The sequence below is a fragment of the Globicephala melas genome, chromosome 13 (assembly GCF_963455315.2).
Source record: "Globicephala melas chromosome 13, mGloMel1.2, whole genome shotgun sequence".
Lineage (NCBI taxonomy): Eukaryota > Metazoa > Chordata > Mammalia > Artiodactyla > Delphinidae > Globicephala > Globicephala melas.
The window spans coordinates 52,226,918-52,251,611 of NC_083326.1; the positions used below are offsets into that span (position 1 = coordinate 52,226,918).

Genomic DNA, 24,694 nt, shown 5'->3' on the forward strand with positions numbered 1-24,694 from the left:
AATAATGGCCCCAAATTCCCAACTTTGATGAAAACTATAATCCACTGAATCAAGCATCTTAAACTCTAAGTAGAATAACCTTTAAGAAAGTCATGTGAAGGTACATCATAAATAAATTGCTGAAAACCAGGAATAAAAGACTATTTTTAGGGACTTCCCTGGCGGTCCAGTGGTTGAGACTTCGCCTTCCAATGCAGGGGGCGCAGGTTCAATCCTTGGTCAGGGAGCTAAGATCCCACATGCCTCGCAGCCAAAAAACCAAAAACATAAAGCAGAAGCAATACTGTAACAAATTCAATAAAGACTTTAAAAATGGTCATCAAAAAAAAAAATCTTTAAAAAAAAAAAGACTATTTTTAAAACATTCTGAAAAAAAAGACACTCTACATTTAAAGAAATAAAATTGAGGACAACAGAAGACTTTTTGTCAGGAATAATGCAAGTTAGAAGACAGTGAAGAGACATCTATAAAGTACTAAAGGGAAAAAAAAAAAACCCTGTCAACCTAGAATTCTTAACTGAACTAAAACATTTCAAAAAGGAAGTCAAATAAAAACTTTTAAAATGCAGTACTATCAGACCTGTGCAAGAAGAAATATTAAAGGAAGCACTTCATGGAGAAGGAAAATGATATCAGAAATCTGGATCTATGCAAAGGAATATTACCAAGGATAAAGGGAAATATTTAATAATGATAAAGGAGTCAATTTGTCCTGTGACACAATAATCATAAATGTATATGCACCTAATAAGAGTTACACATGAAACAAAAAAGATAGAATTAAAAGGAGAAACAGAAAAATCTACAATTATAGTTGAGGATTTCAACATTCCTCTTTCAGTAATTGATAGGAAAAGCCAACAGAAAAGCAACAAAAATATAGAAGACTGAGCAATACTATCAATTAATTTGACCAAACTGACATTTCTAGAACACTCTAGCTGACAAAAGCAGGATGCATATTATTTTCAAGTACAAACAGAACATACATCAAGGTAGAACATATTCTGGGCCATGAAACAGAGTTTTAATACAGGTATACATTTGAGAGGATTGAAATTATACAAAATATGTTCTCTGGCCAAAACAGAAATAAACTAGAATAAGAGATTTCTGGAAAATCCCCAAATAATTAACAATTAAATAGCAAACATATAAATAAGCCACGAGTCAAAAAAGAACTCAGAAGGGAAATTAGAAAATATTTTGATATGGTAAGAACATATCAAAATATGTGGAATGCAGTTAAAGTAGTATTTAAACGGAAATTTATAACATTAAATGTATTAGAAAAGAAGGAAAGTCTCAAATCAATGATCTGAACTTCCACCTTAAAAAAAGCTAGAAAAAGAAGAGTAAACTCCAAAATGACAGAGCAAATAAAACCCAAAAGGATGAAATAAGTGAAGATAGGAAATCAGTGAAACAGAACACACATGCACATGGGTGATCGTGCACACATGTACACATACACACACATAAATACACGCATATAGAGCAAATCAATGAAACCAAAAGCTAGTTCTTTGAGACAAATCACTAAAATAGATAAACCACTAGCCAGACTAATGAGGAAAAACAACGGAGAGAAGACACAAATTACCAAGATTACAAATAAAAGTGGAGGCAGCACTACAGATCCTACAAACACTAAACAATAATAAGGGAAGATTATGTACAAACCACCAAAGTTCATTCAAGAAGAAATAGATAGAGGGTAGGAGGGAGGGAGACGCAAGAGGGAAGAGATACGGGAACATATGTATATGTATAACTGATTCACTTTGTTATAAAGCAGAAACTAACACACCATTGTAAAGCAATTATACTCCAATAAATATGTTAAAAAAATAAATAATCCTATAACTATTACAAAGTTTAATAATTTAATTCAAAGTGAAAATTTTTCCCTCAAAGTAAATTCCAGGCCATCTCAGCTTCACTGTTTACCAAACATTTATGAAACAATAGCAATTCTATGTAAACTCCTCAAAAAAATATGAGAGAACATTTCCCAGCTTTTAAATAAAGAGGTTAGTATTATCCTGATACTAAAACAAAGATATTATAAGAAAACAAAACTGCAGAACAATAGCACTCATGAACATATTCACAAAAATCTTTTTAAAAAATAGCAAATCTGACATTAGCACTATATAAAAAAGACAAAACATCACGACTGGGTGAGATTTATCCCAGTAATGCAAGGTTAGTTTAGCATTCAAAAATCATTAATGTAATTATTCTTCTTAATAATAGACTAAAAAAGAGAAACTATATGATCTTCATACAGACTGAAGAAGTATTTGACAAAATTCAACAATGATTCATGATTTTAAAAAAATCTCTTATCAAAGTAGCAAAAGAAGAAACTTCTTCAACCTGATAAAGGACATTTGGAAAAAACTATTGCCACCATCTGACATTATAGTAAAAAATTAATGCTTTCCCCATAAGATTAGAAACAAGCGCAGTGGTTGGGAGTCCGCCTGCCGATGCGGGGGACACGGGTTCGTGCTCCAGTCTGGGAGGATCCCACATGCCGCGGAGCGGCTGGGTCTGTGAGCCATGGCCGCTGGGCCTGCGCGTCCGGAGCCTGTGCTCCGCGGCGGGAGAGGCCACAGCAGTGAGAGGCCCACGTACCGCAAAAAAAAAAAAAGAAACAAGGCAAGGATATCTGCTTTCACCACTTCTATTCAATATAGTTCTGAAAGTCCTAGTTAGTGTAATATGGCAAGAAAAAGAAACAAAAGGCATATTGGAAAGAATAAAGTAAGCCTCTTTATTCTTGGATGACATGATTGATGGTTTTTGTAGAAAATCAACTTTGACTCACAGACATAGAGAACAAACTTACGGTTACCAAAGGGGAAAGTGGGGGTGGGGGGGAGGGATAAATTAGGGGTTTGGGATTAGCAGATACAAACTACTATATATAAAACAGATAAGCAATAAAGTCCTACTGTAGAGTACAGGGAACTCTATTCAATATCTTGTAATAACCTATAACGAAAAAGAATATGAAAAAGAATATATATATATATGTGTATAACTGAATCACTTTGCTGTATACCAGAAACTAACACAACATTGTAAATCAACTATACACCAATAAAACTTTAAAAAAGAAAATCAACTTTGTAGAATTTACCAAAAAAAGCTTCTAGAATTAACGAGTTTAGCAAGTTTTAGGATTCAAAGTCAATTTAAAATCAATTAGGGATTTCCCTGGTGGTCCAGCGGTTAAAACTCCATGCTCCCAATGCAGGGGGCCCTGGTTCAATCCCTGGTCGGTGAACGAGCTCCCATATGCCACAACTAAGAGCCTGCATGCCGCAACTAAAATAGCCTGAATGTCACAACAAAGATCCCGTGTGCCGCAACTAAGACCCAGTGAAGCCAAATTAATTAATTATTAAAAATATAAAATCAATTACATTCAATATAACTAAAAATGGGAAATTAAAATTAGAAAACAATGCCTCTTTGTATTAAAAGTCTGGAATACTCAGACACAAATTTAACAACGACAACAACAACAAAAAAGCAAGATCTATACACTGAAAACTTAAGACCTAAATGTACAGAAAGTTCATAATCTTGGATTGGAAAATTCAATATTGTTAAGATATCAGTTCTTCCCAAACTGAACTACTGATTTGATGCAGTCTAATCAGAATCCCAGCAGGATTTTTTGTAGCTATTAAGGACTTGATTCTAAAATCCCTATGGAAATTTAAAGAACCAGAATAGCCAAAATAATCTTGAAAAGAAGAACAAAGCCAAACAATTTAAACTACTTGATTTTAAGACTTAACTATTATAAAAGCCACATTAATTAAGACAATGTGATATTGGCATAATGATACATGTAGATCAATGAAACAAGAGTCCTGAAATAGACCCACACATATACAGTAAACTGATTTGAAAAAGATGCCAAGGAAATTCAATGGGTAGAAGTCTTTGCAACAAATAGTGCTAGAACAAATGGATATTTGTATGGAAAAACAAACAAAACACTACCCTTGGCCTTTACCTTATATCATATACAAAGTCATCTTGGAATCCAGACATAAACATAAGAGCTAAAATTATAAAACTTCTGTAGAACACAATGGAGAAAATCTTTGTGAACTTGGGTAAGGCAAATTTTCTTAAGATACAAAGAGCGTAAATCATAAAAGGAAAAAAAATGATAAATTGCACTTCATCAAGATTGAAAATGTTTTCTCTTCAACAGACACCATTAAGGACATGAAAATGCAAGGTGCAGAATGGGAGAAAAATATTTGTAAAACATGTATCTGGTAAAGTCCTTGTATCCAGAATATTGAAAGAATTACAACTCAGTAATAAACAAACAACTTGGTATCAAAAGATGGGCAAAACAGACCCTCCACCAGAGAAGATATATGAATTTGAAATAAGTTTATGAAAAGACTCTTTTTTAATATAGCAGCCTTATTCATGATAGCCCCAAACATCCATCACTTGGTAAATGGACAATCTAATTGCAGTATATTCATACAAGGGGAAATTTCTAAGCCATAAAAAGATGAATCTCAAAAGCATATGCTAAGCGAAAGATGCCAGACACAAGTGACTACATACTGTGTGATTCCATTTATGTGAAAACCTAGAAATGTAGAACTGGAATGGCAGAAGGCCCTCAGTGGTTGCCACAGGTCAGGAGTGAATGGAGAGGACTGACTGTAAGGGGGCATGAGGGAACTTTTTGGAAAGATGAAAAAGTTCTACATCATGATTCTGGCAGCGGTTTCACGACTGTACACGTTTGTCAAGACTCATCTAATTGTACACTTAAAATGGTGAATTTTATTTTATGCAATTATACCTCAATAAAACAAACAAAAAAATGTTGCGCTGGGGCTCCCTCCTCCTTTTATTTGTTAATTTTGAGTTTGAATTCTCTGAAATTGCACTTAAAACTCTCCAAGAATTTTCTCTTGTATTTATTTTGGACTGGGTTTCTTTTGGTTCCAGGAGTTTCTCAAAATTTCTGGATTGATGTCATCTTTCTAATTTTCTAGCAGTGGTAAGGATTACGAAAACAGACAAACCAACAACCCAAGATCTTTGATCCTTTGAAAGAGTTTGGGGGGCTTCCCTGGTGGCACAGTGGTTAAGAATCCGCCTGCCAATGCAGGGAACACGGGTTTGAGCCCTGGTCCGGGAAGATCCCACATGCCGCAGAGCAACTAAGCCAGTGCGCCACAACTACTGAGCCTGAGCTCTAGAGCCCGAGAGCCACAGCTACAGAGCCCGAGAGCCACAGCTACTGAGCCCACGTGCCACAACTACTGAAGCCTGCGTGCCTAGAGCCCTTGCTACGCAACAAGAGAAGCCACTGCAATGAGAAGCCCACGCACCACAATGAAGAGTAGCCCCCGCTCGATGCAGCTAAAGAAAGCCTGCGTGCAGAAACAAAGACCCAACACAGTCAAAAATAAATAAATAAATAAATTTATGGGGGGGGGAAACAAACAACTTTATAAAAAAAAAAAGAAAGAAAGAGTTTGGGATCGGGAGACGTAAAAGCATACATGTAGTTTGCTAATTCCACAGTATATTCTCTCAATGTTTTAGGAGACCAAGGCTGAGGCTGTCCTTGAAAACAGGGATTATAAATAGCAATTGTAAGTGAATAAAAGGACTCTCATAACATTTAAGGGACACACCACTTTAAATAATTCAGTTTTTCTATTAGGATCACTGTCACTCCTTCTGGCCAACTGCAAAGTTGTTTCTTTTTATTTCTCTTGTCCCTATTACCACTTGGGCTGGGGGCAATTTTTTACTTCGGATTCTCGAAGTCCTCCAGCTTCCTCATGCTAACTTGACCTTTAAGATGTGACTGAAGGTGTACTGAACTGCTCCCCTGTGTATGTGGGAAACCTAGTGTCTGTCCCTCCCAGGGTCTCTGAAGCGCTTGGCGGACTTTTATTTTGTCACAACATTTAAACTCTTACATGTGAAATCCACCCCTCCCCTTTTTTGTACCTTGTCAACCCTCTGGACATTCCCCTAATCCCTTTACTTCCCCAAATGCCACCCACCCAGGGTGTGTAGCAGAGCTGAAGGAAAGTTTGTGGTAACAGAGGAGAGCTGATCAAGCATCTTAGACATCTTGTTTCTTGAAGGTCTGTCGGCCTTTCCTGCTACTGTGGGGTTCTCACACCATTTAACTTGGCTTTTATTGTTTTACTAATTTTCTGGGTACCTCCTTTTTCTTCCATTTCCTCTTTTTCTTAGGTCAGCACTCCCACCCCCTCATTCCTATTCATTTTTCATTCTACCCATGAATTGAATGATTCATTCATTCTTGGAGTGTTACATCTAACACTAGTCTGTTCAATGGAGTTTTAACATATATGGCTACCAATTTTTGAAAAACAGAAATTTAATTGAAAAATTCTTAAAAAGTTCCAATTTAGAAATTAAGAGTTTTGAATATGCTCAACGTTTGGTGTGTTCTCTCCATTTAATAAGGTCTTATGGTAACTTAACATTTAACAGAATATTGTATATTGCTACTGTTCCAAAAATGTTACTGTTTTGCAATAACTCTCACTTTGACATATAACATAAGAGTTTCCAATTTTCTACTGATACATCTAGTGGTGGCATGATGAGCATCAGTCAGGGTCCCAGCTGGAAACAAATGGCACACTCGAATTAAGATAAATCAAGGATATTTACAAACGGGGGGGGCAGGATAAGGGAACCACAAGAATTAATGCAGCAACCAACATTAACAGAAGCACCCCTAAGGCAGAAAAGATAGGGGATGGGAGGTCCCCCAAAGGAGAGGAGGTCCCTTCAGTTGGAGGACATAGCCAGCCCAACCTCACAGGGAGTGAAGCAGGGGAATAAATACCTTGACCTCTTTTTCAGGTCCTCCGGTCTTCTGCTAGAGCTCCTCGTTGGCTCAGCCCAAGAGGAATCCAGAGCAAGGGAACCCACTGGTGAGTACAGGCCAGCCTTCTAGCAGAGTATGGCTGTGGAAGGACAAATGGAAGACACCGGGCATACATTGCTTATTTTAATCAGAAATATTCCTTTCTGTATCGACAATTTGTTAATTAATCGGGACTGTTGAAGGAAACCCAACTTGATGTCTTAAAAAAAAAGAAAAAAGTAAAGAAAGAAAGAAAATGGAAGAACGGCAGGGGAGGAGCTGATTTAAGGGAAATAAATGCTGTTCAGGCACACACTCTCCTCCTCATCTCTGCATATGCTTGTTTGTTTTGTATCCAAGTGGGGACCTGGATTCCAAGAGCACTGAGCATTGGGGTAGATCTTTAGAGCAGTATAATCAGACAAAGGATGATTCATCTTCCAACTCCACGGAGAAAAGTCTCAGAGGACTTTACTAGGAGATTTAAATCTTGATTAAAAGAATAAATCAAGGGATGAATAAACATTTGAATAGACAGGATGGGAAGACTGATTGGAAAGATGTTATTTCTTACAAGTTAACTTATAAACATAATGTAATCCTAACCAAAATCTCACCTGAACTTTTTTGGAGTATGAAAAATAAAGTCTAAACTTCATCAAGAACTTGCCAGAATACCAAGATGAAGAAAAAAAAAGGAATCGCAAAGGCAACTTGCTTAACTATTAAAATGCATTATCAAGTGATTAGTCATTGAAAGTAGTGACGTCAGAATGGCTAGTTAACTGGACAAAACCAATACAGTGGGCATGGATTAACCAATAATTGGTGCTGGGAAAATTAACTGTATGGGAAACAATCATGCTAGACTTATAAGTCACATTTTATACCCAAATAACTTCCAAACGAATTAAAGAGTGATGTAAAACACAAAAGCATAAAATGTAACAGATGAGATGAATATTTAATCTTGGGATGCAAAGAACTGTTTAGGCATAAAAAAGATTTGATAACATACAAATGTACAACTTAAATGTCAAAAAAGTTACATGCAAACTTAAAAGGCAAACAGCAAACTAGGAAAACATTCTTAAGTTGAGAAACTATTACCGTACTGTATAAAAATATTTAATAAATGCTTACTAAATGATGTGTTTGTTGATTAAATGTTAATTTTCTGAAATCATTAGGGAAAAACAAAGTTAATAATTTTGATAATATAACAGTAAACGGCAATTAATATTATTACCTTATTGAAAATAACAAATGCTTTTGATTGGCCATTCATAATTTAGTATCTTATTTTCATTAAACCTATAATAGAAGTATAAAACACACATAGAAATAAGGCTCACATATTTTTCATTTTTAGAAAACTGAATCCTTTATGATCAAAAGTAGTTATTCTATTTTATACCCTTCACACAGATTCTTCTGTGAATAGCTTCACTTAAATCACTTAGGTTTCTCTGTATAATACATTAAAACTGTAGTTGCTGATATAATTAAAAAAAAAAAACCTGTAAAAATAATGTAACTCACTCACCTGACATGGAAAATTAACCACACAGAATGAGTTCAATAATGTTTTGAATTTCATAAAGAATTGATTTAACTCTGCTCAAGAGTCATAACTCAACACTTTTTTTCCCCAATGGAAGAAGAAACAGAATATACTTTGCTTTAAATACCAATTCTTAAAAAACTGATGAGAAAGTATTAGTAGTGGCTAAAAAGATAAATCGGTGCATTCAATGAAAATTTTTATTTCAATTATCCACAAAACAATATAATAACACTTTATAAAAATATTAAGTTTTAGGCTACCATTTATTCATTTAAAAAAGTGTGCTAGAAGGCTGTTTTTGCCAACTTCCTTTTTTGGTAAGGAAAACACATTAAGAGGTTGAAGAAGAAAAGCTGTTGGAAAAAATCTTCAAATGTACAAAGTTGTTTATTTTTCTCAGCAATTTAAAAATACATAACCATTTAAACTGAATACACATTAAGTTAGTGTTTTATTTCCTAACTATACAATCGATATTATAAAGAACTGCTCCATTCAGTTAAAACCTAATGAATACCATCAACTTTTTCTGGCCTATTTTTCTGAAGAGAATTAGTACATAAACATATAATTTTATCCTTTTTAAAATGCTTAGAAAAATTGTAATATCATAGTTCACACAAAGCCCTTTAAAACTCTGATGTCACAGGTTGTAGACGTTAAAGGTAAGTGATGACGGCAGAATTCTTGGGAAAACCCTCTTGGAAGAGGGATTCAATACTAAGCAGGTTACGTAAACATAAGAAGCCACCACAATTTTTAGTACCAGAACTGTTGCCAACCTGCATGAAGTTCATCTGTCACATTTTAAAATGGTTTGAATCTCAACAGAGAGACCACAGCACAGAATTTTAAATTTAACGATCAAATCAGGTATGTGATGGTGGTCAGTAATAACATTCCTAAAATACTGGGAACTGATGTGTTGCTTTATTTAAAGTGTGACTATAAAAGAGAGTATTTTAAAACGTAAATACCAGACTTTCATTTGTCAGATTCAGTCCCTTTGCTAGACACTTAAACCAGTGATGCTGCTATTCAAATTCGTATTTTGGAATTTTCTTTTTGAGTTAGTCATGAAAATCAGTATTATTCTGTACGTTTCACTTCTGTACTTTAAATAGGCAAAATCTGTCCCCCTCTTTTCACCACTGCTATTATTCCGAATATGTTTTCCTCCTCAAATCAACTAAATTCTCGAAGGGAAAAAATGATCATCATTAAGCATATTTAAAAAGTGAATGTAGATTCAAACATGGATTTGAAACCTGGAGTTCTAAAAATGTTTTGCATAAAAGCTGTATCACTGGAATTAGTGGGAAGCCTTAACTTAGCTATTTTGAGGCTTATAGCACTCATTTAGTATTTATGTTAAGAAAGATTAGTTTTATAGTCATACCTTATAACTCTTAAAATCTCAGAAAATAAGTGAGGAGCTTTGAGTGCCAGCAAAGCCATTTTGTCACTCTGTAACGTCAACATTAAACATTACATTCCATCTCTCTATCTGTAAAACTTTCACATTTTCTTTTCTCATATTTCTTTAAATACATTTTCCTCTCTGTTAGTCTATATTCAATAAGAGCAAAAGTGCATTCAAGTCCCTGATCTAGTGATATTTTATATTTGTGGCACCCATCATCATAAGTACATATTAGCAATCTCACAGTACCAGTCTGTTTTTCAAAAAGGACTATTTAAATGCTGGGTTTATTTTTTTTCATGCTATCTAAAGATTAAAAGATTTCCCCTTGGGTTGGATAATATGATTTCAATTATATATTGCCTTTAAAAAAATCAGTGCAACCTTATAAAAGATTAACCCATATTCTAGTTACCTTCATTATTTTAAACTGAGCTATTCAGAAATGATTAAAGTGAAAAATTTCTTCTACTTTCCAGTTCCACGAGTATACTGAGTATTAACATAGTGCATTATACTTTCAAATTCCACTGCTGTTGTCTAACATTTAATCAAGTTTTAGATGCTGTTTATATTCCTTTTTGCTTCTAAAGACCTGGCCCACTTCCATGCAAACAAAGGCATATATTAAGGTTGCATATTAACTGTTCAACTTAGAAAAAACTTTTAATAATAATAAATGCAAGAAATTTTAAAAAATTGGAATGGAATTGTTTGGTCCCGTGAAGTTCTGTAATTCTAGATTTTATTATAGTATAACTTTTTAATCTCCCAAGTTTTGTCTATACTGATTGATAAATTTCTCTTAATTATGAGTTTGGGGAATAAAAGAAAGGTAGTGATTCATAAACAGTAGCCTTGTTGCTCTTCATTGTCATGCTATCACTCACACAGTCATCAATATCTTAACTATACTTTCTTTGGACCCTGAAATAAGCTGAAAAATTCATCATTGGTACTTTAGAGTTTAACACTTAGCAAAAAAAAAAGTGGTTTTGTGCAACCACATCTGTAATTCCAGTTTACCATCAAAAACATGCAGGGTGAAGATTTTCTTCTTTTGATTCCTGTACGTGAGGAAGTCTACACAAGTTCTTTACATTTTGGCAGATTTGTGCATATAAAATTGGCTTCTCGGATTATAAATTTTCTCCTGGCTGGTACTGTGGCTCTGTAGCAGTGAAGTAGTCTTCCAAGAAGGACTGGATATATTCAAACGTTGGTCTTTCATCAGGGTCCTTCTTCCAACAAAGATTCATCAATTCATGTAGGGACTCTGGACAGCCCTGCGGGCACGGCATCCTGTACCCTCGTTCCACCTGTTCCAGCACCTCGCGGTTTACCATACCTATCACGCAAGATTCAAACACCAAAAAACAGTGACGCCAAACTCCACTAGCAAAAAGAACAAATCCCCTAACCACTAACTAATTGGAGGTATATTCGAGTGAGTTTATTTAGTGAAGCGATTCTTTCAACGAAGAAAGTGAATTTTAAATGTCAAAGTACATCAACAAGAGCTTAGAAAATGCTAATCTGTTTCAACATATCTTTTTTCATTCCACCTAAAATCTGGCTTTTAATACTAATGCCTTCAATGAGAATTCAGAGTGCTACTCTGAGGTACTGATACTTTCTGATACTAACAGTTAATAATGACCAAACTTAGGCTAATGAGGAACAGTGGCCAAGAACTTTCAAACAGGAATTCAGAAGAAAGAGTGCTAGTCCTGGTTTTGCCAAATATACTAATTATGTTATTTTACATCAAGTCACTTCCTTGAAACAGTTTCCTTATCAACTGTCACCTGTTTGACTTACCTCAAGTTATTACACAGTTCCTTTCTTGTATTCCTCTGTAATCCCCACCAACCCCATCAGCAGTGCACCCTGTGTTATCACAGGGTAAGCATACCCTCAATTACCTGGGGAAGGAGAGGACTAGGATATATTTATGCTCATCTCCTAAGAGAACAGCAGAGCGAAAAGGCCCTTTTAGAAAATGCCCTAAAGGGAGAAAACTGAGCACACCTTACCCTATCTCAAGGACTGTGGCTCTCATAGACTGCTCCCCATCCAATGACAAAAAAAAAAAAAGAGACAGAGAGAGAAAAATAAACGTCTCCCCCAACCCCTTACACTTTTGCTCATAATAAACTCCAGTTACATGAAATGCAAACTTACCTGGATATGGCACTCTGCCCTTTGTTACCAGTTCCGTCTGCAGAATTCCAAATGACCATACATCAGACTTTATTGTAAATCGACCATATAGTGCAGCCTCAGGAGCTGTCCATTTGATTGGAAATTTTGCACCTAAAACAGTATTGACAAGCTTGCTTCAGTAACTTGCTTTTCTCTATTTGTGTAAATATGACATAAGCAAGGTTAATTTTTTGTCACTATCCCTACTGTACATGTCATCAGTGTCAAATTCTTCAAAAGTACAAGATACATGGGAAAATTTTCTTTAATACTATTTAAAATTTGCATTAATAAAAATCACATTTCTTCCTGATAAGATATTCAATGACAGAATGGCTGATGGGGATAGAAAATTATTCAAGAAAATAGAGGTGGGGGCGTCCCTGGTGGCGCAGTGGTTAAGAATCCGCCTGCCAATGCAGGGGACACGAGTTCAAGCCCTGGTCCAGGAAGATCCCACATGCCATGGAGCAACTAAGCCCGTGCACCACAACTACTGAGCCTGTGCTCTAGAGCCCGCAGGCCACAACTACTGAAGCCCATGCGCCTAGAGCCCGTGCTCCGCGACAAGAGAAGCCACTGCAATGAGAAGCCCGTGCACCTCAACAAAGAGTAGCCCGCGCACAGCAACAAAGACCCAACGCAGCCAAAAATAAATAAATAAATAATTTTTTTAAAAAAAGAAAAGAGAGGTAAAAACTCTAGTAAGAAGCAACCAAATACATGGGTTATAGGATCTATAACTTTTAAGTCAGTCTAGCTCCTAGTAGTTCTGTTGGTTGCCAAGAACCTATTCTATCGGTTCTAACGTCTACTGGTTTTCAACCACAATCTCCTTTCTAAATATTTTATGATATCTCTCTGGAAAATTTTATTGTACTATCATTTTTAAAAGCCTAAAAGACTAAAAAATATTTAGTCAAACATTTAGTGTATACTTACTTTTTATGCACAAGACATTATGCTAATTGTTATAGGAGACACAAAAACATAGCCTTTGTGACGTTTATACACTTATAGTGAAAATGAGATTATAGGTGTCTTAAATACTTGAAGTTCCTTATATATGTATATAATGTTGTAAAACAGTTCTTTAGATGTTCAAACAGAAGATCAATTTTCATTAGCACAATCACAAAAGGTTTCATTTAAAAAGTGGAGGCTAAGTTTAGTCTTAAAGAATGCTTAGAATTTTTGCAGGTAAAGATTAAAGAACAATAGGAAGATATTTCAGCTGGAGGGAACAGCACAAACGTATGGAGATTGAAAAGAAAGCACTGAGTTGAAGACAGGGTTTCTCAACCTGGGGACTACTGGCATTTGGGGCTGGATAATTCTCTGCTTGGTCGGGGCTAGCTTGTACTTTGCAGGGTGTTTAGTGGTATGCTGGGCCGCCCCCAGTAGATGCCAGTAGCAACCTCCCAGTTGTAACAACTAAAAATGTCTAAAGGGACTTCTCTGGCGGTCTAGTGGTTAAGACTGCACTTCCACTGCAGGGGGCACAAGTTCGATCCCTGATCGGAGAACTAAGACCCCTCATGGTGCGTGGTGCAGCCAAAAAAATAAGTAATAAAATAAAAATAAAAATGTCTCAAGAGGTTGCCAAATGTCCCTCGGCGAGCAGTACCACCACCCCTGGTTGAGAACTGTGATTTAGGGAACAGTTCCCTAAATCAGTGGTACTCAAACAGTGGTTTGAGTACCAATATGGTCAGTGACAAAAAGATACAGTCCAATGAAAAAAAGAGAAAAAAGATCACACATCAATTCATAAAGCTAAAATCACTAATTTATAGGTATATTCTTTATTCTGAGATTAAATTCTTCCTGCTTGTGTAGTGTTAAAATGCTCTTTCTTTCATGAAATGATGGTAATAGTGGATAGCTGAGAAAAGGTTTTTTTGGTATATCTACTAAATAAATCTTTGCTAACCTTTACGTTGGTCTTACTAGTTTGTATTGAAATAGTCTGTTTATAATTCAGTTGCAGACAGACATTAGTCAGTGAGCTCCCTGACAGCAGAAATCATGCCTCTTACAGCTGTGCCCTGATGTCCAGCATGTGGAAGGACTCAAATGTCTGTTAAAGACAAGCTGGAACTAGACAGTAGGAGATGATGAATGCCAAGGTATCTTTTTTATAGGTGTGGAGGCCTGAAGGTTTCATCAGGATGAACAACCTATGTGCTGATCTGCACTCGACCTTACTTACTCTCTGCCTGTCAAAGTTACACTCTTTCTTTTCATAGTGGACTGAGTGTCCACTATGTTAGGTAATGTCAGGCACTCTACATCTATTAATGCATTAAGTTTCACAACAATCTTGAAACGTAAGTATTACCATCTAATATTTATAAGTGAGGAGACTGAGGCCCAGTCAAAAAGGTTAGGTAACTTGGGTGAAATCTCTGGGCTAACAGGAGATGGAACTGGAACTCAAAAACCCATACTCTTGAACATATGTATATATATAACTGATTCATTTTGTTGTAAAGCAGAAACTAACACACCATTGTAAAGCAATTATACTCCAATAAAGATGTTAAAAAAAATAAAAAAAATAAAAAAAATAAAGAGGGAGGAAAGACACAACCTTGACTTTAAAAAAAACCAAAAACCATACTCTTTCTGTATGCATATATTTTGTCCTTTAAATGTATACTGAATGAGAGCTCAGAGAGATAGACACCAAATAAAAGAAGTGACCTGTTGTAATTTCTGTAAGCTCCCCTCCCTCACTGTTTACAGTGTCAATCTTATAAGTGTTTTTATTTACTACAATTTTATATATAATAAAGAATTATTGTAAATCTGGCACGGAACTGGTTTCCAAAGCCTTTATAAAATTGTATGCTATTTCTTAATACATTAACTCCTAGTCCTTAGTGTAGTAAAAACTGGATGGTTCTGAAGTTCGTTACAAAAGTTATTTTAAAATGTTTCTTATTTGTTGGCATGCCAAAGGAAGTGTGAAGAGAATACTGCTTGCTATATTTATAATGCAAAGAACACCCACAGTTAGATTCTTCCTTGGGGGAAATAACTATCAGAAAGCCACAGTACTATGCACCGTGTATAATTTTATGAATAAAAATCAATGTTTTTATGACTTTTTTTTTCTTTTCCTTTCTTTTTTATTGGAGTACAGTTGCTAATGTTTCTATGACTCTTCTGAGCAGACCGAGAGCTGTTCTTCTTATTCTGTAAAACCCTGTATATTCAAAAGAATGGTAAGAAAAATCCATCGAAAATGAGGTTACAAGCATTTATTAAAAAGCCATTTTACCTTGTCTAGCTGTATACTCATTGTCTTCAATTAACCTTGCTAAGCCAAAATCTGCTATTTTGCACACAAGGTTTTCTCCTACAAGAATGTTAGCAGCCCGAAGATCTCGATGAATATAGTTCATTCTTTCAATATATGCCATACCATCAGCAATCTTGGGAAGAAAAAAAACATATGATACAAAGGGAAGGAGGGAGAGGACAATTCTGCTTAATGTTAAGCCAGATCGCTGAAGAATCATATATCTTCAAAAGAGATGATGGTAACGGGGCATAGTCTAGCAGATAATAATAAGAACAGAAAACCTTTTAATGGAGTGGGGGGAGGGAGAGGAGGATATGGAGGGAGAGAGAGGGAAGGAGAGAAGGAGAGGGGATAGGGGAGTAGGAGAAAGGCCCACAAAGCCTGAAGCATTTACCTGGCCCTTTCCAGAGACAGTTTGCTGGCCCCTAGTATAGAGGGGCTCAGAGCCTTGAGCTCAGGTGTGTGGACGAGGCTTGACATATGCTAAAGTCTCACAGGTACGGTTTCTTGGTATAAAGTTTCTCTAAATTGTTAGATCCCATGGACATCTGGACACTCACTGAGAGAAGAGTCTTAGACCCAATGTGTCAACCAAAGCCAATAAAAGGCCCCTTGAATACCTACCACACACCTGAATATAACTTTTAATAGTTTTCAGATCCAGAATAGTAAAACTATCCCATCTTTAACTGTATACTGCCATCTTAATTCTTGTTTTGGACTATATTAAATAAGAAATTCAGCATATACTTTATTTATTTATTTAAAGACCAATATTATTAATTATTTTAGGTATATTACTTTCCAACCTTCTATCCTGGTAGGATCAGTATGATTCTATGTTGCTTAATATCTGCCTATCTACGGCATCCCACTCCCAGCTTTGTTCAGGGCCTTTTGCAGCACACACTTTAGATTTCTAATATTTTCTTTGGAATAGCGATCATTCATTGACTTAAAATTTATCTACTGAAATATAAATACATATAGATTTTATACTTGTGGATGCATATGTTTCTGAAAGGCCATATGATACAGGAAAGCACTGTACTGGGAGTTACTTACCTGATTCTAATACTAATAAGTTATATGACTTTTAGATACCTGGGTCCTCAAGATACTACAGTATCTGTAACATACGAGTTCAGACTGGATTATCTGTAATGTTCCTCCCAGCTATAAAATTCCATGATTTCACTATTTGAACAATAGTATCTACTAAGATTAGTTTACATTTTTAATGTACACTTGCAATTCAAATGGACACATGTATAAACACACAAGTACCTGAGCAGCCATGTCAACCAGTTGTGGGAGCTTCAAGTACTTTCCATCTCCCTCCTTCAGGAAATCTAATAAGCTCCCTGTAACAGACAGCAAGACATTCATAAAAAATAAGCAAATCTTAAATCAGAATTGCAACAAACATTCCCCTACCTCCAAACAAATCATATCACAATACAAAACTTCAGCTTTTTATTCTTCAATATTTTTTGCAGCTTTGGAATTTCTGAATAATTATCTTTAAGATTCTAGAAGAGGGCCCTAAACTGAATTTTTTAAAACTTCTGATAACATGAAAAAAAAAGGGAAAATGCAATCATCTCACCAGATTACAGACATTCTTTCCTTGTTTGCTTTGATCAAAATCAGCCCAATTTTTAGTCAAAAAGTAGTATTAGATACTTATATTTTTAAGTCAATCTGTAACAAGAGCTCAGACAACTTGAGGACATCTTGGGGTACTTGAAACTAAAGCTAGATGGCTAAATAAATGAGTTGATATGAAGTGTTAGTACAACCAACTTCTCTCAATTTTAGCAGAAGATATCATGCAACAGCAAAGTACTATGCATTACAGCAGAGATAAAGGTTGGAAAGAAAACGTCTAATTGCTATTCTATTACAGGTTAAAAACTTACCATGTATCTGAATTTAATCAAGAGAAAATATCAGACAAACCCAAATTAAGGCACATTTTATGAAGCAACTTTGTTCTCTTAAAAAAATAACGTTATGAAAGACAAGAAAAGCTGAGGACTGCTCCAGATTAAAGGAGACTAAAGAGATGGATGACTAAAAGCAATGCATGACCACGGACTGGATACCAGATCGGTGGGCGGGGTGAGGGGGATTGCTATAATCGTCACTGGGACAATCAGTGAAATCTGAATATGAACTGTATTTTAGGCAACAAAATTGTAACCATGTTACATTTCTTGAATTTGATCATTGTACTGTGGTTATGTAAGACAACGTTCTTGTCTTCAGAAGACAAACTCAAGTATTTAGAGGTAAAGCAAGCATAACATCTGCAACGTACTCTCAAATGGTTCGGGAAAAAACCCTCACATTTATTCATACATATATATAGCACTGGCCGAATCTGGCTGAAACATACATGGGAATTCTTTGTATTATGTTTGCAACTTTTCTGTAAGTTTAAAAGTACTTCAAAATAAAAGTAAAATAAAACAAAAAACAAGGCAAGGCAAAGAAAGCCCTTTCCGTGTTGACAGGACTATGAAGCAAGACATAGTCATGACTTAGTATCTTCATTTATAGAGATTCAAAGTCAGGGAATATCTCTCTTCCTCTGGTCCGTCTATGGCAGGGAGGACATGTTACTGTGTTTCTCCATTTATCTGCCCTTTCAAATATTTACTGAGGGTCTACCACATGTGAGGCACTGTAAAAGGCATAGAAGATACAAAGATAAATAAGATCTTAAAATACTATATGAAAGTATAGTATATAGATCTAGAAACTATATGCACACAAATAAATATTGTCCAGTAGGTGTTATAAAAGTTACTGTAAAAACTACAGTGGAGACACGATGGATCTGGTTAATTCTATGGAAAAATCAGGAAAGGCTTCACAGAGGAGATGCATCTTGAAGAAGAATGGGGTCAGATAGAGAATTCCAGGAAGACAGAATAACAAGTACAAAGGCAGTAATTCATGAAACGGCACAGTAAGTTCAAGGAACTGAAAACGGTCCTTCCTATGCAAGAACATGGGCACAAAGATGGGAACTGATGAGAAAGAGGCTGCAGGAGTCAGAACACAGAAGGCAATGCATAAATGGACTTTATCTTTTTTATATGAAGTTTTATAGAGAAGCAATATGATCAGATTTATGTTGAAAAAGCAATCACTCCAATTTGATGAATGATATTGTACTAAAACTGCATAAAAGGAATAAGTTTAAAAGTTCCTGCAATAGTCTAGGAAAGAGTGAGAAGAGGAACATTTCCAGAGGCACTTAATAAATGGAATTAACAGTCCACAATGGACTATTATTACATAAGGGGGTGGGAAAGTGAAGACTGCGGGGCCTCATTGCCAAAGTCTGTGTTTCTAACAAGTGTCCAGGTGATGCTACTGCTGCCGCACCCAATGTTCCAGAGTCTCTTTCCCCTTTCCAAAAATGGCAAGTACAAGAATATTCACTGCAGCACTGTCTGTGATGGTGCAAACTAAAAGCAACCTAAATGTTCATTGGGAAAGGAATGAATAAACAATGGAACACTCATACAGAATTTCATTCAATAGTTAAAAGTACACAAATGAGATCTTCCCTTATCCACATGAATAACTCTCAAGCACGTGATGCTGAATGAAAATAAAGCTGGTTAAATTTATGTAATTTAAAAATATACAAATACTGTTAATAGGTTAACTATATATTAGTAAAAGTATATCAACAGGAAAAACAGAGATGGGAAAAGCAACAACTTCAAAACTGAGGTTACCTCTGAAGGGAATGGGCTCAAGGAGGGGTAAAAACAAGGATTAAGTTAGATCTTTTATGTGTTGTTTCCTTAGTAGAAAGATCTGAAGCAAATATGGCAAAATGTAAACATTAGTTAAATTTGGATGGTAGGGACATGGGGGTTATGGTATTCTTTGTATGTTTGAAATATTCTGTAATTTAAAAAGAGTAAAATGGCTAGTTAGGAAGTAAAGATGTAATACTGTCTTCTTTAAAGAATCCTGGGGCTTCCCTGGTGGTGCAGTGGTTAAGAATCCACCTGCCAACGCAGGGGGACAGAGGTTCAAGTCCTGATCCCGGAAGATCCCATATGCCACAGAGCAACTAAGCCCGTGCGCCACAACTACTGAGCCTGCTCTAGAGCCCGCGAGCCATAACTACTGGAGGCCATGTGCCTAGAGCCTGTGCTCTGCAACAAGAGAAGCCACTGCAGTGAGAAGCCCACACACCGCAACAAAGAGTAGCCCTCACTTGCCGCAACTAGAGAAAGCCCATGCACAGCAATGAAGACCCAATGCAGCCCAAAATAAATAAATAAATTTAAAAAAAAAAAGAATCTTGGCTGTGAAGGGAAGCAAAAGGTAAAGAGAAGTCAGTGAAAAGCAGATGTTGGGACCAAGAGAGGGTTTTCTTTTTAAACGAAAGGAAGGATTTAACTGTCCTTAAACAGAGGAAAGAACACTTCTTTTTCTTAGCCTGCAAGACAGACTGATGTTATATAAATACACTGCATGACAATGTTGAATATACAGAAAGAAGCAAAAGCTACAGTTCTTTGTTTCAGGATTTAGAATCTAGATAAGGAGCCATGATCAATCCACTATGTAGAACATCATTCAGTGTAATGATAATTGCTAAAACAGTGCAAAGGCTGCAGAGCACAGAAATCCAGGACTGGAATGTGTGTTATTTTGACAATTCTTTTTTTCTGATCTTTAATTACAACAAATCCCCCCTCCCTTAAAAGTTTCTTATATCCATTTATCAGAACATTTTGGATCATATCAGTGGGTCCTTAACCTTTTTTTGGTCATGGGTTATTTTGAGAATCTGATGAATGAGAGTCTATGGACTCTCTTTCTAGAAAAACATACATAACTGTGCAAAGATTGACAGAGAACTTCAGAGGAAGTTCACTGACCCTCTGAAGCTCATTCATGGCAGAGAGAGCATGTATTTGATAAGTAATTATGAAACCAATTCAGAGCAGTCCTTAAGTCGGTCTCATATACCTCTCTGGCCTTATTTCCAACCAGTTACCTTCTATACTTTCCACTACCCATGGTTTTGTTCCCCATTTCCTCATAGCTCTGCAGAAAAATACTGGTACCCTTCACTTTACTTATTCATGTCCTTCATAATCTTAAAGGGTATTTCAAGACTTGTCTTTTCTACTGATATTTCTCATTTTATTCCAACCTATGTTATCTCTTCCTCAATTTCTATGTTACTTACTGAATGTGTCAAAACACCTAGAAATCCATTATGCTTTGAACTTGTTTGTTGATAGCGAGCTGTTATTTACTTTTATACTGAAAATTAACTTATCGGGTTAGGTCTTTTCTCTCTTAATTCAATGTAAGTTGGTTAGATGGCTTTATTTCTTTGATACCTTATAATACTGGCACACTGTTTATATATTAGAAGCATTCAATACATTTTAAATTGTTAACAATTTCTAGAGCATTCTGATTATAAAGAGAACACACGAAGCAATGAGTCTGGATAGATTATGGAGGGCCAAGTTCTAAGTGCCTGAATAGCAAGATGGGGAATTACAGAGTTTAAAACTAGAAGGGCCTCTCTCGCCTCCCTGCTTCCAAGATGACCAAGAAAAGAAGGAATAATGGTCACCCCAAAAAGGGCCGCGGCCACGTGCAGCCTATTCGCTGCACCAACTGTGCCCGATGTGTGCCCAAGGACAAGGCCATTTAAGAAGCTCATCATTCGGAACATCGTAGAGGCTGCAGCTGTCAGGGACATTTCCGAAGCGAGTGTTTTCAACGCCTGTGTGCTTCCCAAGCTGTATGTGAAACTGCATTACTGGGTGAGTTGTGCCATTCACAGCAAGGTAGTCAGGAATCGTTCTCGGGAAGCCCAGAAAGACCGAACACCTCCACCCCGATTTAGACCTGCGGGTGCTGCCCCATGACCTCCGCCAAAGCCCATGTAAGACGCTAAGTCCTTAAAGACTAAAGAAATAGTGTCCTCTGGAAAGACAATAAAATGGAAATTATATTTTAAAAAAAATTAAAAAACTAGAAGGGGCATTTGTGATCTTGTATACTAAACCTCCCATCTAGAAATAATCCTAACCCAGCAATCTGACAACATAGACTTCTACCATATTCCCCAATTAAATACTTCTTGAAATCAATATACAAAGCTAAACGGACCATTAGCTTTATCTCCACTATATTCTTATGCTATCAATATCCTGATTTAAACTTTCTCCTTGCCCCTTTTCTCCCTTCTAGTTCATCTAATGTACTCTGACATGGGATATTTGGCAGTTGTTTGAAGTAGAGATTCTTTGCCAAAAGTGCCATGTGCTTTGGGAGCTTTAGGTAATGTTTTGGCTCTCAATTAGCAGGCTGTGTCAATTCTTAACTTTTGGTTTTTCTGTTTCTTTTGGGGGGAAATATTTTCTTATGGTCAATGTGTAGCTTGTAGTTGGTCCTGTCACCACTAGATGGAACTACATCACTGATCAAGATGGACAAATGGTGAGGGATGACTCCATCAGTGGCTCTGACTAATGACTCATTAAGACTAAAAAAAGGAGATAAAATTCAAGAGGATAAAAAGCAGGCCTGTCAGCAAGCATATTTGGTGACTTACTAGTTCCTCTTCTAATGCATCATCAGCAAAGGGAAAGAGAGAAGAGCGACAGCCTTCCCTTCTTTCCCTGGCCCTAACCAACCCTGTTACTGAAGATCCCACACCTTGGGGTCTGGGGTTTGGAGAAATGGAGAAATTTCAGTTGACAGTAGTGGCAAAAAGCAGTTTCTAGGATTTCTGAGTGAGATTATATTAAAACTAGATAAAGTTAATTTTCTTAACTTTACCTGATTTCTTTGCTTTAGTACTAAAAATATAAATAGCTTTCTGATTGCATTATTTTAAATCAACTAGTGTGAATACTTCTTTTCTTTTTCACCTTCCCAGCTATTCCACTGACTTTAGTCAAATGGAATGAAGGACTATTTACTTTCAAAATAAATTCAGGGCCTTATTTCCTTTTTAAACTCCATACTATCATTTGGAATAACTGGAGCTAATTTCCATTAAACAAAACGTCAGGTTTTCTCTTTTCACATGTCTACATAAAAAATCTTAAGTTAGAAAATACAGTAAAAATCTGGATGCATAAAAACAGATGAAGACTTAAAATTTATTAACAACATGAATACCCCATGAAATACTAACATACACATACCTTTTGACATAAATTCAGTGACAATGTAAATTGGCTCTTCAGAAACAACAGCATATAGTGGAACAAGTTTATCATGTCTTAACTTTTTCATTATCTGAGCCTCTTGAAGAAAAGCTTCTGGCATCATTGTACCTGGTTTTAGTGTTTTGATTGCAACTTTTGTGGTTCCATTCCATGTTCCTAGAGAAACAACCCATATTTCACTATTTTAACCTGTATTTTAAGAGATTTACAACAAACTTCAATGAGCAGCAGTAACCTCAAATATTTCAACATATCTTATCATAAATTGGGGCATTTTCATCTATGTCTAAACAATGACAAAAAACAAAAGTTCAGGCTCCTTACCCATCCATACTTCACCAAAACATCCTTGTCCTAGTTTAACCTCCAGTCGCAAAGATTCTCGAGGGATTTCCCAAGCATCTTTTGCTAGACCTTGAGTCTGGGGTTTCACAGTTGGACACACAGTTGTTAACTTATGGCATAAACCATCAGCATGTTCTAGATAAATGAATAAACTACACTGTAAAATGAATAACTTACAAAAATTAAGGTACATATAATTGTACCAGTGTTTTTAAAAGTTTAAATTATAGGAAATAAAAACAATGTTCTATCAGTTTTATTACAAAAGCACAAACACAAAAAGGGAGTTGCATAAAAGAAGCAAAACATACAAGAAGTCAAACATTTTATTAAATACATTTTAAAAGTTATTATTTATTATGTCCCATTATGTCCCAGCTATTGTGCTAATTCAGCCCTTTACAAATATCTCATATAAATAAAAGAGACTTAGAAAACTTAAGCAACTTTCACAAGGTGACCCAGTAAATACATGATAGAGATGGGTTTCAAACCCTAGATCTGACTGCCTCCAAAGTTCTGCTTTTGACCACTGTGCTTCATTTCTTCCCAAAGAGAATGTTACCATTAATTGTTATTTCTAAAAACCACAAGTGAGGAACTTCCCTGGTGGTGCAGTGGTTAAGAATCTGCCTGCCAATGCAGGGGACACAGGTTCGATCCCTGGTCTGGGAAGATCCCACATGCCGCGGAGCAACTAAGCCTGTGCGCCACAACTACTGAGCCTGTGCTCTAGAGCCCGTGCGCCACAACTACTGAGACTGCATGCCACAACTACTGAAGACTGCACGCCTAGAGCCCTTGGTCCACAACAAGAGAAGCCCCTGCAATGAGGAACCTGTGCACTGCAATGAAGAGTAGCCCCCGCTCTCCGCAACTAGAGAAAGCCCACGTGCAGCAACGAAGACCCAATGCAGCCAAAAAAAAAAAATGAACCCAACTCAATAGTATTATCTGTTCCTCATTTTAAAACTAAAATACATTGGGCACATACTGTGTATAAAGTAGCATGTTAGACCTTAAGAGACATGAAGACATGGATGCTGTCCTCATAAAATTGAACATGAGGAAATAATTTTCACCCTTGAAATATTCACGTACCTGTATAGTGTTTTACCAATTTCTGCAGAGTATCAAATTGTGCTCTGGTTGTGATATAGTATCCACCATTGTCAAGTTTCCTAATTTTGTAGTGTTTCACATTGTCACCCCTTACCTCATCCCAATCACGAATAGAGAGGGAATAAGCACCTAGAAGGGAAAATGAACACTTCTACTATACCTTTCTTAAAATACTGCCCAAGAAAATTTTTATACTTATATTAACAATATTCATACCTTTAGTAGTTTCACTCTCTCTTACTAAGAAAATACCTCGTTGATTCCCAGGATTCAGAAGTAATCTTTCAGCATCTTTTCTCCCCATTTTGCCAAAATACCATCTGGAAAAAAAAATGAATAGTGTTCTGAGTTAGAAGGGTGTAATAAGCATCAGAAAAATTATACATAGATATTAGTAAGAATGGAGTGGGATAGGGAGGATGACAAAGAACAGAACACAGCTTTAAAATACAGTAAAACAGAATGAAAGATCTTTCTTAAATATTACAAGTATTACTATCAGAATATATTGTCATCGTATTTTCATGTATTAACTACTCAACAAGTCTCTTAAACTCC

At 36.1% G+C, this 24,694-nt stretch overlaps 1 protein-coding gene, 1 long non-coding RNA gene and 1 pseudogene across 12 annotated transcripts in view; 2 read left to right on the forward strand and 1 right to left on the reverse strand.

Annotated features, from left to right (window-relative positions):
• The window catches only part of LOC132598347 (uncharacterized), a 44,291-nt gene that overhangs the window by 2,910 nt on the left and 16,687 nt on the right, over positions 1 to 24,694 (forward strand). The window contains exon 2 of the long non-coding RNA XR_009566419.1: positions 6,920 to 6,990. This is a non-coding gene — a long non-coding RNA (uncharacterized lncRNA). The remainder of the gene's footprint in view (positions 1 to 6,919; positions 6,991 to 24,694) is intronic.
• The window catches only part of YES1 (YES proto-oncogene 1, Src family tyrosine kinase), a 75,743-nt gene continuing 59,722 nt past the window's right edge, over positions 8,674 to 24,694 (reverse strand). For all 11 annotated transcript variants that reach the window (XM_060310572.2, XM_060310571.2, XM_030842571.3 and 8 more), the window contains 8 exons: positions 24,353 to 24,456; positions 24,116 to 24,265; positions 22,994 to 23,149; positions 22,646 to 22,825; positions 16,716 to 16,792; positions 15,405 to 15,558; positions 12,098 to 12,229; positions 8,674 to 11,261 (listed from right to left, as the gene is read on the reverse strand). In XM_060310572.2, the coding sequence (XP_060166555.1) occupies positions 11,053 to 11,261; positions 12,098 to 12,229; positions 15,405 to 15,558; positions 16,716 to 16,792; positions 22,646 to 22,825; positions 22,994 to 23,149; positions 24,116 to 24,265; positions 24,353 to 24,456 (1,162 nt within the window). In that variant the 3' untranslated portion in view covers positions 8,674 to 11,052. The remainder of the gene's footprint in view (positions 11,262 to 12,097; positions 12,230 to 15,404; positions 15,559 to 16,715; positions 16,793 to 22,645; positions 22,826 to 22,993; positions 23,150 to 24,115; positions 24,266 to 24,352; positions 24,457 to 24,694) is intronic.
• On the forward strand, positions 21,031 to 21,379 carry LOC115845029 (small ribosomal subunit protein eS26 pseudogene; annotated as a pseudogene).